This window comes from Lissotriton helveticus, chromosome 10 (genome assembly GCF_964261635.1).
Source record: "Lissotriton helveticus chromosome 10, aLisHel1.1, whole genome shotgun sequence".
Classification (NCBI taxonomy): Eukaryota; Metazoa; Chordata; class Amphibia; order Caudata; family Salamandridae; genus Lissotriton; species Lissotriton helveticus.
In genome coordinates this window covers 227,572,543-227,588,825 of record NC_136071.1, presented here as the reverse complement: position 1 = coordinate 227,588,825, position 16,283 = coordinate 227,572,543, and the positions used below count along the sequence as shown (strand labels likewise).

Below are 16,283 nucleotides of genomic sequence, written 5' to 3'. Positions count from 1 at the left end.
GTAAAATGAAAGCGCACGTTTTGGGTCCAGACGATGGAGCCGCTCTTCATCCTTTGAAGGATGCGGAGGCGGGAAGAAGGAGGGCAAGGTGATGGACTGCCCAATGTGAAAAGCAGAGACTACCTTGGGCAGGAAAGAAGGTCTAGTCCGAAGAACCACCTTATCAGGATGAACAGACAAGAAAGGAGGTTGAATAGAAAGAGCCTGGAGCTCACTCACTCTCCTGGCAGAGGTGATGGCAACCAGGAAGGCCGTCTTTAAAGTGAGAAGACGGAGAGGACAGGAATGAAGGGGCTCAAAGGGAGCGCACATCAGGAAAGTCAGAACCAGGTTCAAGTCCCACTGAGGCATCACGAACGGAGTTGGAGGATACATGTGCGTGATGCCCTTCAAGAATCTTAACACAATAGGGGACTTGAATAAAGATGGCTGATCAGGTAGCCTCAAGAAGGCGGAAAGGGCAGAAAGATAGCCCTTGATAGTGCCCAGAGCAGAGCCCTGCTGGGCAAGGGAAAGGAGGAAGAGGAGAACCTCAGACAGAGGGGCAGAAAGGGATCCACAGCCTTCGCTGTGCACCATGCCACAAATCTGTTCCACCGGCAGGCGTATACCGACTTTGTGGAGGGACGCCTGGCTGCCAGAATTACATCACAGACTTCAGGAGGCAAGTCAAATGGCCTCAACTGTCGCCGCTCAATCTCCAAGCATGGAGGTGGAGACTGGACAGGTTCGGGTGGAGGACCGTCCCCTGCTGCTGCGACAGAAGGTCCTCCTGAAGGGGCAGGCGGATCGAGGGACCGACTGTCATGCTGAGTAGCTCGGGATACCAGTATCTTCGAGCCCAGTCCGGAGCCACAAGGATAACTTGGGCCCGGTCGCGCCTGATCTTCTTCAGCACTCTGGGCAGAAGTGGTATAGGCGGAAAGGCGTACAACAGACCGCAACTCCACTCGCGCCGAAAGGCGTCGCCGAGCGAGTGCCGTCTTGGAAACTCCAACGCGCAGAACTGATGACATTGCGCGTTCTCTTCTGTGGCGAATAGATCTAACCAAGGCTCTCCCCATTGTTGAAAGAGGCCGCTCGCCACGTCCGAGTTCAGACGCCATTCGTGATCCACCGAGCACCGACGGCTGAGTTCGTCCGCCCTGGCGTTCAGAGAACCTGCCAGGTGTTGAACCGTCAGAGTCACGCCCTGACGTTCCAGCCATTGCCAGAGACGCAGAGCCTCCTGGCAAAGGGTCCACGACCCCACACCGCCCTGTTTGTTGCAGTACCACATGGCGGTGGTGTTGTCCGTGAACACCTGCACTACACTCCCGTTGACAAAGGGGAGGAATGCCTTCAGTGCTAGGCGAATCGCCCGCAGCTCCAACAGGTTGATATGGAGCCGGGACTCCGCCGGAGACCAGATGCCTCTGATCTCCGCCTCTCCCAAGTGGCCACCCCAGCCCTGGAGGGACGCGTCCGTCACAACCACGTGCTCCGGGTGGGGAAGGGAGAGGGATCTGCCTCTGACCCAATCGCGGTCCGTAAGCCACCACTGCAACTGTCTCGCAGTGCCCTCCGAGATCAGGACATGGTCGGATAGGTTGCCCTGATGCTGGGCCCACTGAAACTTCAGGTCCCACTGCAGAGCCCGCATCCGCCACCTGGCGTGATGCACCAGTAGGATGCAGGAGGCCATCAGCCCCAGAAGCCGCAGCGTCAACCTGACCGAAACCCGGGATAACGGCTGAAAGATGGGAATCAGAGCCTGAATATCCCGGACCCGCCGTTCCGGGGGATAAACCCGAAACTGCGCCGAGTCGAGAACCGCTCCGATGAAAAGGAGCTTTTGAGAGGGACACAGGTGTGATTTCGGCACATTGATGGAAAACCCCAGCTCGTGCAGGAGGTCTGCCGTCATCTGAAGGTGGTGGACGACTGTCTGGGGCGAGCCCGCCTTCAACAACCAGTCGTCGAGGTAGGGGAAGACTGAAACCCCTAACCGGCGCAGATGAGCTGCGACCACCGCCATCACTTTCGTGAACACCCGTGGGGCGCTGGTAAGGCCGAATGGGAGCACGATAAACTGAAAGTGCTCGTGGCCTACCGTGAACCGCAGGTAACGCTGGTGGGCCGGCAGGACGGGGATGTGAAAATACGCATCCTGCAAGTCCAACGCTACCATCCAGTCTTGTGGGTCTAGAGCAGCCAAGACCTGAGCCAAAGTCAACATCTTGAACTTCTCCTTCCGGAGGAAGCCGTTGACGTTCCGTAGGTCCAAGATAGGACGCAGGCCTCCTTTGTCCTTCTTGGGCACCAGAAAGTAGTGGGAGTAGCAACCACACCCTACTTCTGGCCCAGGAACGCGCTCGATGGCCCCCTTGGCCAAGAGGGCCGTAACTTCCTCCTGCAGAAGTGTCAAGTGGTCCCCCGACACACGGTGGTTCTGCGGTGGCATGGCTGGAGGAGTGGACTCGAAGGGGAGGGCGTAGCCCCTTCGAACGAGCTGCAGCACCCACCTGTCCGATGTTATCGCGCGCCAGCGGGAGTGGTGATGGCGAACCCTGCCACCCACTGGCGTCACGTGAGCCCGAAAGCTCGGACTAGGAAGGCTTGGATGCAGCAGCGGGGGGAGGCGTGGACTGACCTCGCCGCTGGCCTCTACCGCCACCCCGGCGGAAACCACGGCCGCCACCGCGCTGGGGAGCGTTCTGCGGCGCGTGGCTGGCAGCCCGTGTGGGACTGCCCCTCCCTTGGCCACGAAAGGGGCGAAACGAACCCGTCTGCTGGCGCTGGGTCGAAAGACCCAAGGACTTGGCCGTGACCCTGGAGTCCTTGAAGCGCTCCAGCGCGTGGTCCGCTTTGTCACCAAACAGGCGACTGCCATCAAATGGCATGTCCATGAGTGTATTTTGGACGTCTGGCGAGAAGTTGGCAGATCTCAGCCAAGCATGGCGACGAATCGCCACCGTCGTGGACATAGCCCGTCCCAGCGAGTCGGTCGTGTCCAGACCACAACGGATCGAGTACCGCGCCGCATCCCGGCCTTCAACAAAGGCCCGGGTGAGCTTGTCCCGCACTTCCTGGGGGCATTGCGGCAAACACTCCTCGACCGTATCCCACAGGGAGTGGGTGTAGCGGCCCAAGAGGCACGCGGTATTACAAGACCGCAGTCCAGCGCTCAAAGAGGAAAAGACCTTTTTACCAAATTGGTCATACCGCTTTGATTCCCGATCGGGCGGAGCCGACGGGAACGCGGACTGTGAAGTGGAGGCCTGGATCACCAGACTCTCCGGGGAGGGATGGGTGGATAGGAAGGCAGGGTCGTCCGAGCACGGACGGTGACGCCTGGCAACGTTCCGGTCAACCGGTGCACCGGAAGCGGGCCTGGACCAGGTGCCCAAAAGGACATCCGTCAGGGCCTCATTAAACGGCAGCAGAGGCTCCTGGGGGCATGACTGCGGTTTAAACACTTCGGTCAGAATGTTCGGCTTGACCTTCGCGACGGGGAGCTCAAGGCTCAAGGCCTTGGCAGCCCTCATCAGGGCCACCGAATAGGCAGCACCTGCCTCAGACGCCACAGGGGTCGGGGAGACAAACCCAGGGTTGGGCGACTCGTCCAGACCACTGGCATCACCCAGATCACCTACCCAGTCCACATCATACTGGCAGGCACGGGATAAAGGGTCCTCAGACCCCTCCCAACCCTCTCCATACTCGTCCTCATCGCCGTATTCTGGATCGACGATATAGACCTCGGGGTCAATGGGCCCCATCGGCGCTGGATCCGGCGTCGGACGACGCCGGTCCGACTCCGCGTCAGGAGTCAGAGGGGGAATGGGGGTGGCGCCGCGTGGCGTCGGCGCCGGGGACCCGACGCCGGCCGGAACCGACGGCGGAGTCGCTGCACCGCGCGGAGGCGGTACCACGGGTTGGCCCAAAGGAACCGACGCCGGAGAGGCCGGTAGACCAGCCGGCGACGAACCTGAGGGGCCCAGCGGCGCCGGGGCCGGAGCCACCGGCGGCGTCGAGGCAGGAGCACCCGAACCGCTCGGGCCCCCAGACGGGACCGACGGGCCCGCAGGCGCCGTAGGCCCCGCCGGAGGAGACCTCGCCCTCATAGCTATGAGGAAGGCCTCGATCTCCTCACGCGACGCGCCTTCCCCAGGGACCAACGGGTATGGGGCAGACGGCGTCGGCGACCCACGCGGGGCCGCGGGGGTGGGGCCACCCGAGCCCCCGGCCGCATCACGCGGGCGTCGGGGGGAGTCGGGGGTACGATGACGACGCCCCGACTTCTTACGCTTACCTGACGAACCGGAGGAATGGTGGCGACTCCCGGAGCGCTCATGGCGGCTCCGCGATCGTTCCTTCGACCGCTCCCTCGACCTCCGACCGGACCGGGACCGCTCTCGACGCGGGGCCGACACACGGAGCTCGAGAAGCTTGCGGGACCGCTCCCGCCTAGCTTTACCAGTCAAGGCCCGACAGTCGACGCATGACTCCACGTCGTGGTCCGCGCCCAGACACCGGAGGCAGAGTCGATGGTGGTCGGTGACCGACATCAGGCGGTCGCACTCGTCGCAACCCTTGAAACCGGGCATCCTACCGGCACCGTAGAAGATTAAGTAGTTAACAAGAAACTTGGTCAAAAGACCGGAGTACTGCTCTTCGGATCTGCGCTAACTGGCGCGGAAAAAAGAAGAACTGACGTCAGCGCGCGGAGGCGGCGTCTATATACTCCAGCGACGTCATCACGGCGCACGACGCCGACGACGCGGAGCCGCAGGGGACGCCTGCAGACGACGCCTACCGACGCGCAGGGGTACTGCTACGCAAAAGTTTCCGGATCCAGACTGACGCCTGGGGATATTCTAAGGTAAGGAATCTAATACTAACCTGTTTCTTTCAGATTGTAATGGTGTGATTTGATGAGCAATAAGTAGCACAAAGACAACAAAGGATGTGCTGTGAACAGAACAGTGGGGGATATTTTGCAGCGAGGGCTCAAAACAATAATTGTGGGGTCTGGAGGGGAGAGTTGGGTCTGGAGGGGAGAGTTGAAAGAAACAATGGGATAATAACCATCACTACTCACCCAACTGTAAATAGGAAATAGTACCAGAAGAAAAATAACCAAAGCAGTGGTACTGATTAGTGTAAATAAATGTTGTGCATTTGATATTCTAATGTAGGATCAATTTTCTTACTAAGAAGTCTAGCCATTTCCATCGCCAAACCTTTTGTCAATCTCAAAGATGGCTATTTTTCTAGGCAATTAGTACCTACTACAAATCAATTGATTCGAATTATGTGTAGTTCAGACTAGATGGTTTGAAAAACAATTAGTGAAAACTGAAACAGTGAAAAGATAGGTACGTTTTGAAAAGGTAAGCAGACAGGATTAAGGATAAGGCAAGGGGCAGGGTGAGCGCTGGGTATGGAGCCAGGGTAAAGATTAGTTACTGTGGAGGTTAGCATTAATGTGATGGATAAGGTTAAGGAAATAGTATTAGTCTTGAACTCTGAGTTGGGTAATGGCAACAGTTTGACTTAGAATAACAATGAAGTCAGGATTAGTTTAAGGTACAAGAATAGAGTTCAGTCAAGGGTAGAGCCACAGAATGGTTTAGAGTTGCTTCTAAGTATTAATGTGGGTAACAGTTAGGCTTACGATAACAGTGAAGTTTGGATTAGGGTTAAAACTAAGTATTAGGACGAGGGACTGAGTTAGGTTTGAGATGTGTTAGGTTAAGGTTGAATTAAATTAACAAAGAAAATAAAGTTAGGGTTAAGATGTGTTAGGTTAAGGTTGAATTAAATTAAACAAAGAAAATAAAATTACAACTAAAGATAAATTCAAAACAAATGATGTGAACTAATGTCCATTTTAAAAGAAAAAGCCAATTTTATTCTATCCACAAACAGTTTTATTAGAAAACAATTTACATTTTGCAAATTAATTTTATCTTTTCACATAAAATAATTTCCCCCAAGTATTTGATGCACACTTCTTTGCAATCTACTGTTACTCCTCTTAACAAAACAGTATAAGTCTGTTCTTCCGCAAGAGCAGTATCCCATATCCATAAAGTGTCCCAAAACGTCGACTGCTTATAGGCCTGCTACTTAATTAGTCCATCTTATTTTTCACTAGGTCCCGTCAATGTGCCCTAATATCATCTGAAAATTGCATACCCCCACAGAGTTGCAAACCCACCTTTTTCCCCACCCTTGAAATACAGGGTATGCAGAGGGACACACTTATTCCATGGCTAATAAGTGACTTTGCATCAGGTGTTATACTTGCAACAGGAAGCCTTTAGTGAAAGGCTCTTTGATAAGCAATTTAGAGAAGGGTTTACAAAGTGCGGCCCAAGAGCAAATCTCCTCTAATGTCCTAAATGAGAACATTTAAAAAAAAAGTTTTCATAAAGCCTGGTGAAATGCTAATGAGCTAGAAAATACAAGGTTATGCCATGGTGCTCGAATGCCTCACCAAGTTCTGTGCTATGACATGGTGAGTTTAGATAGGTATTTTCATGTGGTTATAAGTCTCTCCAATTGAAAATGCTCAAGGAAGTGACACCTCCTAAACCGACCTCAGCGGAGGCCCCTGTAAACATTGCCAGACTACTCTATGTTTAATAATAATGTCTGTGGAAGGGGAAGATTCAGTCTCACCTCAAGCAAGGTCAGGAAATGCACTGCTTCAGGGAGGGTGACCAGGCGGTTCTTATTCAGTACCAGCTTCTTCAGCTTGCCGCACCTGCAATAACCACACGCAGAAAACAATCATAATCTAGGTTTAACAGAAACTGCAATGTCTGCTCAGGTACTATGGGTGAATACTGAATATTGAACCTTGATGTAACCAGATGCCTTGTGACTATATGCACCATCGTCTAAGTTCTTACTTGAAAAATGAGCACAACCAAAACATATTTCCAGCTTTGTCCACATTGGAACCAACTCTGCACCAGCGTGTTGTAGACAAAACAGCATAAAAAAGGCCTTGGCTGTAAACACTAGTGGCATCTGTAGTCTTTAACTTTGCATTCGCTTTCACACTAAGGTAATCTCCGGTGTTACGCAGAAGAAAGAAACTTGATAAGAACTACCTCTTGACAAGCTATATATGGCATCTACTGAATCTAGTAGCTGGCTTGTGAGTACCTGGGAATTGTCTGCCGTGCTATGGAGATACTTTTAATTGATTCCAAGTGAATGTTGGAACTTGGTATTGGCACCTCATTGTGTCAATTGTTTTTATTTCATATATTTAGTACCCAGCATAATTGCAGATGTTCTTTTATTCTGCACATGTGTAATTGTAGTATTTCTAAAGGGCATAAAACCAGAAGGCATCTAAGTGCTGAGCTGAATGAGACTGTGACCGGTGAAGACCCAGAGCAGAGAAATCTAAATCTTTCCACCGATTCAGAGGGAGGGCTAGTTTGAGAATACCCATGTTTTGATTTGGCTATGGAATATCAGGTACATATTTAAACTCCTGATATATTCCAAGAGTGAATTCCACAGCCTGGCGGTCGCCATTGTAGTCACCCATTCTCCCCACCTAGCTTTCCTGCACCAAGGAACAATCACCTTCCATTGACCCGCAGATCTCAGGGACCTCATAGTTGCATACCAATTAAAGGCAGTCTTGAGGTAGGATGGCCCCTGCAAGTGAAGAGCCCTGTAGACCAGGGAAATGGCTTTAAAAACCACCCGCTTCTGAACTGGTAGCCAGTGTAGGGACCTCAATAGCCTCCCTGACTGAACAATGTTAAGGTACTCCCAGGACCAAGCAAACAGCAGCATTTTGGTATGTTAAAAGATTGTTTATTTATTTTATTTTATTTATTTATTTATTTTTGCAATTTTTAAAGCGCACAAATACCCATACGGGTGTCTCGGCGCTGGTGATCTCAGAGCTCACTAAAGTATGACGGGGGAGTTAGGAGGAGGAGAAGAGCCATGTTTTAAGGTTTTTCCGAAATGTAAGAAGCGTGGGTGCGGATTTGATATGGAGTGGGAGGGTGTTCCACAGTTTGGCTGTGGCTGTCGTGAAGCATCTGTCTCCCCAGGTGGCCTTTCTTGTCCGAGGGACGTTCAGCAAGAAGGCTGCCGAGGATCGTAAAGTTCTGCGTTGCTCCGCAGGGCGGAGTGCTTCTTTTAGAAACCATGGTCCAGGGTTATTCAAGGTCTTATAGGCTATACACAGAGCCTTAAATTTGATTCGACTCCTGATTGGGAGCCAATGGAGTTTTTTGATGTGGTGGGAGATGGATGTGAATTTAGGAATGGACAGTAAGGTTCTGGCTGCCGCGTTTTGCACGGTCTGTAGTTTGTTAAGAACTCCTTCCTGGGCATTCAAAAGAAGTGAGTTACAGTAGTCTGTTCTTGAAAAGACTAAAGTACTGATAAGAGTTTTGCCGGCTGACTGTGGTAAGTAAGGGAGCAGTTTCTTGATTTTTTTGAGGGTGTAAAAAGCGGATGATACGATGGCATTGGCGTGGTGGTGGAAGGTCAACTTATTGTCAAAGGTGACTCCTAAGTTGCGGACCTTTACCACTGGTTGGGGGGGGGAGCCCAACTCAACTGGCCACCACTGCGGGGACCATGATGGCTGTAAGCTCCCGAACGTCATCACCTCCGTTTTGTCGGAGTTGAGTTTGAGGCAGTTTGATGACATCCAGGAGCTTATCGCCCTCATTCCCTCCTGAAAGTTGGCTGCAACACTGGCTCCGTTGTTGTACACCGATAGTACTAGTTGTGTGTCATCGGCGTATGTGGTAAGGGCAATTCCATAAGATTTTATCACCCTCGCTAAGTCCGAAACATAGATATTGAAAAGCGTCGGACTTAGCGAGGAACCCTGAGGGACGCCGCAGGGAAGTGAAAAGGTCTGGGAAGTGAAATTGCCCATCTTGATAGTCTGGGGGCGGTTGGCGAGAAATGATACAATCAGATCTTTAGCTGTACCTCCTATTCCCATGGCTGAGACACGGTCGATCAGAGTGACATGATCGACCGTGTCAAATGCAGCGGAGAGATCTAGGAGTATCAGGATAGCCGCTCCGCCTTTATCCATGGTTGTTCTAATTTCGTCTGCGGCTTTCAGGAGTGCTGTTTCCGTCCCGTGCCCTTGTCTAAACCCGAACTGGGTATCATCAAGCAAGTTGTTGTCATTGATGAATTTCGAAAGTTGGATGTTCATGGACTTTTCGAAGATCTTTGCTGGGAATGGGAGACAAGCGATAGGCCTATAGCTTGCGGGGATGAGAGGATCCAGAGTAGGTTTTTTCAGCAGTGGCTTAATGATAGCCTCCTTCCAGACTGTGGGGTAAATGCCTGTTAAGAACATGGCGTTGCAGATAGTAGACAGTGCGGGGGAGATTGCTTCAGGGATGCGGTTCAAAATAGAAGGGGGGCAGGGATCGAGGGGGGATCCAGATTTGATGCTGGTTATCAGGCGTTGAATGTGGTCCTGATCAACAGGGGTAAAGGTTGTTAAGGTGGGCTGAGTGTCCATCGGGAGTGTCGCCGGTGAGGAACGGGGGGCTGAGTGAGAGAAAGTTTGGAAAATAGAGCTGACTTTTTCCTCGAAGAAACTGGCCAAGGAGTCTGCCAGTGCCTGGGAGCCTTCTATGCGTGGAGTAGGGGGGTCGGATAGAGAATTGACTACCCGAAATAGTTCTCCTGCCGAGTTCTTTGCATGATTGATTTGAGTGGTGAAGTATTGGCTTTTCTCAGTGGTTATCAATCTTTTATAGATGGAAAGGGTATTTTTATAGTTGATTTTGTCTGCAGGGCTGTAATTGCGACGCCACTGTCTTTCAAGGTTCCTGCAGTATTGTTTTTGCATGCGCAGGGCTTCTGTGAACCATGGGGCTGAGGGTATTTTCCTGTTCCGGTGGGAGGTTTTTGTCGGTGCCAGTTTGTTGCAGGCCATGTTTAGGTTTGTCAGGTAGTTGGAGGATGCTTTAGTAGGGTCATGCTCGTTGGGAATATGGTTATCTTGTATCATCTGTGCTAGTTGAGTTAGGTTTATGTTTTTCCAATCTCTGTAAGATGAAGGAGCTGTTGCATTAAAGCTAGGGTTGATGGGGTTTGTTTGGACTGTAAAGCAAATGGCTGAATGGTCTGTCCAAATGAGTGGAATTATTTGGGTGATATTTACCCGAGGGCTGTTGGTAAAGATGCCGTCTAATGTGTGGCCTGCCTGGTGCGTAGGGGAGGTTATTAGTTGCATTAGGCCTGCAGCTGAAAGGTCTGTGAGAAGCTGCGTAGTGTCGTTGTTGTTCAGAGTCTCAAGGTGAAAATTGAAGTCACCTAGTAGCGTAAAGTGAGGGGCGTCCGCAGCAGCTTCGATTACGCTGCCTATATTAGCTAAAAACTTTGCTCTTGACCCTGGAGGGCGATACATCAGCATGCCCTTGAAGGATGATTTGGCTGAGAGACATAGTGTAAAGATAAGAGACTCGTATTCTGGGCAGGTAAATGGTTTCGTCGTGAGTTTAAAGCGGTCTTTGTAAATTATGGCGATGCCGCCGCCTCTTTTTAAAGGCCTGTCTAGTCTACATACATTGTAATTGGTGGGGGTGGCTTCTCTGAAATCGGGACCTGAGGCATCGTCGCCCCAAGTCTCGGTTATGAACAGGAGATCCAGTTTGTGTGCGTCGATGAGATCGGCGATTTCTAATTTGTGTTTCGGAAGAGATCTGGCGTTTATTAACGCTGCTTGGATCAACGGAGGGTCATTTGTAGAAGCTTTCCCAGTGAGATTGATACAAGTGGGACATCGGAGAGGGCCTAGGATGTGATTAGAATAGCCCAGATGCAGAGGTGCATGGGGTAGAGTAGCGAAGTGCCTGAGTTTTACTAGATCGATGGTGGAATAGGTTAGTCTCACCGTTTGGGTGGGAGGTCGAGATGTAGAAGTCGCATGGGGGTTGGCCGTTGGCCCGTCCTCGGCGCGGACGAGCGCAGACGAGCTTGCCTTATGCGCGCCTTCGGCGCGCAATCGTCGCGCCCGCTGCGCTCGTCCGCTGCGCTTCCGGTTGCAGCACATGATTTATTGTGCTGGCAGTGACCTGGAAGTGGGGGTGTGGCCAGCGCGTGTGGGCGTGTCCGCCGATTGGGAAGGCGGCGTTGCCCTGGCAGCAGTGTACCGCGTCAGCCCAGAATCGGCTTGGCGGTGTGCTGCTCGATCAAGGTGCCAGCAGGGAAATCAGCGATTTAAAAGGTTAAAATACACAGTTATACAGTCTAAAATGCTAACTCCCGGCTTTCCGCCTCAGGAGTGGAGTTCTGAGAACGCTCGCTCTTACTCAGCGCGCGCTCTTTGTAGAGGAAGGGGGCGTGGCCAGCGCGTGTGGGCGTGTCCGCCGATTGGGAAGGCGGCGTTGCCCTGGCAGCAGTGTACCGCGTCAGCCCAGAATCGGCTTGGCGGTGTGCTGCTCGATCAAGGTGCCAGCAGGGAAATCAGCGATTTAAAAGGTTAAAATACACAGTTATACAGTCTAAAATGCTAACTCCCGGCTTTCCGCCTCAGGAGTGGAGTTCTGAGAACTCGTTAACATGTAAATACAGGGCATTGCAGTAGTCTAAGCGAGAGGTGATAAGCACAATGACCACGGACATCCTTAGATCTTGATAAGCCCGAAGCAGGAGCTCACAGTTCTATTAACCTGGGTGTCAACACTCAAGGTGTTCTCGAAAGTCACACCCAGGTTTTTGGCTGCAGCCGCCGGAGCAGGTACGATGCCACACATTTCTGGCCACCAGCGGCTATTCCAAATGGAACTATCCTTTCCGAAGATAAAGATCTCGGATTTCTCCCCATTCATTTTGAGCCAGTTCTCCCTCACCCACCAGCTGATCTCCATCATGCAAGCCCTGAACCGGTCAGCTATCTCTTTCCAGTCATTAGAGATGTGAATGTGTAATCAAATATCCAAAAAGCCACAGGATGCAAGTAGTTCCAGTAGGAACCATTTGAATGTGTCAACTGGAATTTTCACAAGTGGAAATGGACAAATCTAGTGGAAGCTTGACCATCAATTTCCTTACTTGACTATCTTGTTTCTCCTTTGCATTGGGAGCTACAATGATTCTTTGGGCAATCAACACTTTTTCCTCCTCTGTGACGCACTTCATTCTTAAAGTCCCAATATTCCCAATATTCTACTCTATACCAATTTTTATTCAACACAAATCATCTAATACTTTCTTTGCCGCAACATTTCAATTACTTATCTCACTGACTTTTTCAAAGATTTTTTTTCCTCCCACTAAAGATCTACTTACTTCTATAAAATACATCCCTAATTCCTGCCCCATTTCAGCAACTTATGCAGTAGGGTGAATACTCTCCTGACTCTACAGAAGGATAATGACCAATATCCCAGGAATAATCTTAGAAAATGTGTCTCCTGACCCCATGGTTACCAATATCACAGAATTCCACAATTTTCTTTCATACCATTATAATGTACAGTCCTGGATATCGCATTGTTTATATTTATAATAGGCATAGACAAAGCATATTTTTTCTATTTATTACAAACAATTTCTAGAAGGGCAAACAGAGGGAAGCAGCAGCTGGTATGGGAAGAGTAATAACAATTGGTACTTCTTCCAAGAACGTTCACAGCTAGAGTACTCACAAACTCTCTCACAGGCAAAAAGGTGTGGTTAGAATTGTAGTACACTAGTGCTGCAAAAATCCCTAAAAGAAAAATAGATATGAAATAACAATATTTTGTCTCAAATACTTAAAAACATGGGTATCTTAATATGGTGGATCATCCTTCTAAAATGTTACCAATGGTGACTAGGGCACACTTGTAAGCCAAATTGGTAAACTACAATTGCTAACAGTCATTGGGATTTAAAGATGCTCATAAAAGCTAGACTTTTTGTGAAAGTTCTTTGGCCAGCAGCACCTCGTGCATACCAATTATTTTTATTTTGTCCATTTTCAAGCATATTCATCTAAGAACATTAGAAGCAAATGCACTTTCTCAAACTCTGCATGTTTTATTTTCTCCGCAAGCCTCAGTTAATGCATTTCATACAAATTCTGATCATAACAAGTTCCCCATTTTTTTCTGTTCAGTATCAAACGTCATTTTCTCATCGTAAAATCATGATTTATAAACATTTAATCATACATCTATCTGTGCCCTGGCTGAAATTTAAGCTGTTATTTACTTTTGGGCACTAAAAAGCTATCTCTTCTTCTCTCACACTCTGAAAAGCATCTATGAAGGGAACCACTGAGATTCAGAAGTTGTTTCTCACCCTATCGATATTCTCAAGCACAGGACCTCTCATGGCCATAAACTTTCTTTACTACAATTGCTGTGTTGGGGATGTCAACCATGCTACATGGCATTAGCCCATGGCACTTCTAATGCCTGGGGCAGATTTGTAAGGTAGTGACATGCAGCTGCCATCAACGCTGCAGACCAGAGTACTTTGCTGCTCTTGAACAACCGTTTTCTGTTGAGAAAGATCAGCTTGTTCTACAAACTCTTCTGAGTCAGATACAATCTGTAGACATCATGTGGCATGCAGGCTATATTCTGAGTACTGCTGTCCCAAGGGAGCAGAAATAATTCTGTAATTTACAGAAACTATACAGAAGCAATACAAAAAATTGAACATTCTAAAAAGAAAATAACCCTAAAAAAGTGAATATACATAAAAAGGACCATTTGAGGTTACAAATCGGACTTCACTGTCCCTCTCTAGGGAATACATATGTTTAGGATTGTTCACATCATAGGATCTGTTTGATTAACAGACAAAAAACTGAGCCATAATGTATTCATTCTTTTACATAAAAACAGAGCATTCCCTCACCTGCAGAGGCTTTCTGGAATGAGCTCCAGGTTGTTGTTGGCAGCCATGAACTCCTCGAGACTGGTCAGCTTCCCAATGCCTGAAGGAATGCCATCAAAGTCCACTTTGTTGGAATTCATGTACAACTTCTTCAGCTTGGTCAGCTTGCAGATAGCAGACTGAAAGCACACAAACAACAATCTCAACAGAGCTCATTGACGGTTTCCTAAGGCTAAATAAAAATGCATGCAGGGGCAAGTGACGCTTTGAAATTTTGATCCACTGATCAAATGCACCCTATGGCAAGAACACACGGTAGGATACAACACTTCCAATCATTGCTTACAAACCATTGCTCAAGCCCAGATGCTTCCACACTTAGACTAGGTCAAATCACTCAAAGAGGAATAACCATGAGATGTTTAAAGGGTAACAGGTCAAAACAGATTAAAAAGAAATACTGACTGCAAAAACATACTCAAAAAATTCTAATGCCAAACTATCTGCCATAAAAAAATATATATCACCACGAAAATGTCTACATTTAGCAAAATCCACAATGACGCATATCCTCTTAAATAAGTTAGTACTGGACTTAGAATATGAACTTAACCCAGTTCCATAATAAGTGGGAACCAAGTATTGCAAGATTTGGAAATGAAAATTGGTCGATCTTGTATTTGTGCTTGGCATGCATCTGTTTCTGGAGTCTATAGTTTTCATGTGGAACTGGGCAACGTGACTAAGTCAGGCTCATTACTGATTGACTGAGGTGAGCAGAACTGCATCGGAGTGGCCGCCTTAAAGGATATCCGTTATCAGAGCGTCATGTGATATCTGCTTTGTCCAAGCGCACCACTCCGTTCCATGAGCTACTCAGTGACCCAAAGTCTCTATGGCAGTGGTTCCCAACCTGTGGTCTGGGGACCCCTGGGAGTCCGCAAAGCGCAGTCAAGGGGTCTGCGACTACGTAGAAAATAAGATATTAACAGATTAATAAATGAAGAAGCTAAATCTAGAATTGCAATTTTTAAAATGTACTGAAAATGTGAAGGAATTTGAAGTTGGACACTAAAAATGTCATTAGTATCCTCAGGTTGATTTTTAGGAGTAGAGCAAGTGTACCAAACAGAATATGATATGAATGATGAATTCCCTCAATTAAATCTAGAAAAGCCCCATAATAAAATGACTATTTTGATTTATATGTGTTTGCGAATTAAATAAAGTGCGTCATCATTTGTGTATTTGTATGAATATTTTTTTCAATCTTTTGTGTGTATTGTTTTGCAGTTCAAATCATCGACAATGCTTAGGCTGGGGCCATCTGCTAGCAGTGATTACTCACTGAGGGGTGTCCCTGGATTCCAATAATGATTCAGGGGAGGGAGGGGGAGGTGCAGGCTTCCAGTAATGATTAATTGGGGGTCAGCTGAATTAAAAAGTTGAGAGCCACTGGGAGTACAGCTGTGTCAACATAACACCATAACATCAAGACACCAACACACACTGGCTTCAGTGGCTCCCTATCTAAGGGAGGATCGAGTACACACACTTCATTACTAGAACGCTGGTCATCAAATCAACCCTTATTATCTGCAGAAGGTGTTAAAAAAGAAAACACAACTCAAAGAATCAAGGCAGCCAATAGCATAAATCAATACACCATAAAAGTGACCTTCAAGGTGTTTGCGCCATTGTCTCTTTCGCCGTTCGTTTTCAGCCACAAAAGGATTTCTGACATTTCCATTGACGAGGCAGCAACATTGCTTACTAACCCAGGACCCAAAGCGGTTCTATATAATTTAGCTCAAAAATAGGGTATGGGCACATACTGGCAAAGAAGTCAGCAGGTTGCGGGAGAGATTGAGAGTCTCCAGCTGGGTCCATTGGTCGATGCAGAGAGACAGTTCAGAGATCTGATTGCCACTCAGGTTGAGGCGCTTCAGGCTTGAAAGAGTGTAAAGGCATTCTGGCACTCGCGTCAGGTCATTCGCAGACAGATCCACATCTGATGAAGGGAGGAAAGAAAGTAGAGACACCACGTGAGGAATTTAGCTGTCGCAGTCTGCATAGTAAGCATTATTTTGATTTGATTCTTAAATACAAGAGATTTGAATAATTCATAACTTAAGGCTAATGATCATGTAATATAGTGGTTAAATATATATTCCAGAACACTACACAAAATCAGATTTACTGAAACAAATTACTATCTTGTAAAATACGTCCGATAGGAAGATGCAACTCAAACTTACTACCTCTAGGAGGGTTGCGATTCAGAAGGAGTGAAAGAGGGATGGCATTGAATGATAAACCCATTACTGAAAGTCAGGAAAGTGTGGAAATTTAGGAAAGTCATGCAGGGTTAACTAGTCTAAAGTGATTGCTTCCCACATACCCAATCAGGCTAAGGTAAAGACCATCAGAACTGTGGTACTTCA

General features: G+C 48.5%; 1 protein-coding gene across 2 annotated transcripts in view; it reads right to left on the bottom strand.

The window, feature by feature from the left end:
* FLII (FLII actin remodeling protein) overlaps nucleotides 1-16,283 on the bottom strand; it is a 244,281-nt gene that overhangs the window by 115,545 nt on the left and 112,453 nt on the right. For both annotated transcript variants that reach the window (XM_078665183.1, XM_078665182.1), the window contains exons 8-10: nucleotides 15,675-15,850; nucleotides 13,861-14,018; nucleotides 6,670-6,754 (exon numbers count right to left, since the gene is read on the bottom strand). In XM_078665183.1, coding sequence (XP_078521309.1) covers nucleotides 6,670-6,754; nucleotides 13,861-14,018; nucleotides 15,675-15,850 — 419 coding nt within the window. The remainder of the gene's footprint in view (nucleotides 1-6,669; nucleotides 6,755-13,860; nucleotides 14,019-15,674; nucleotides 15,851-16,283) is intronic.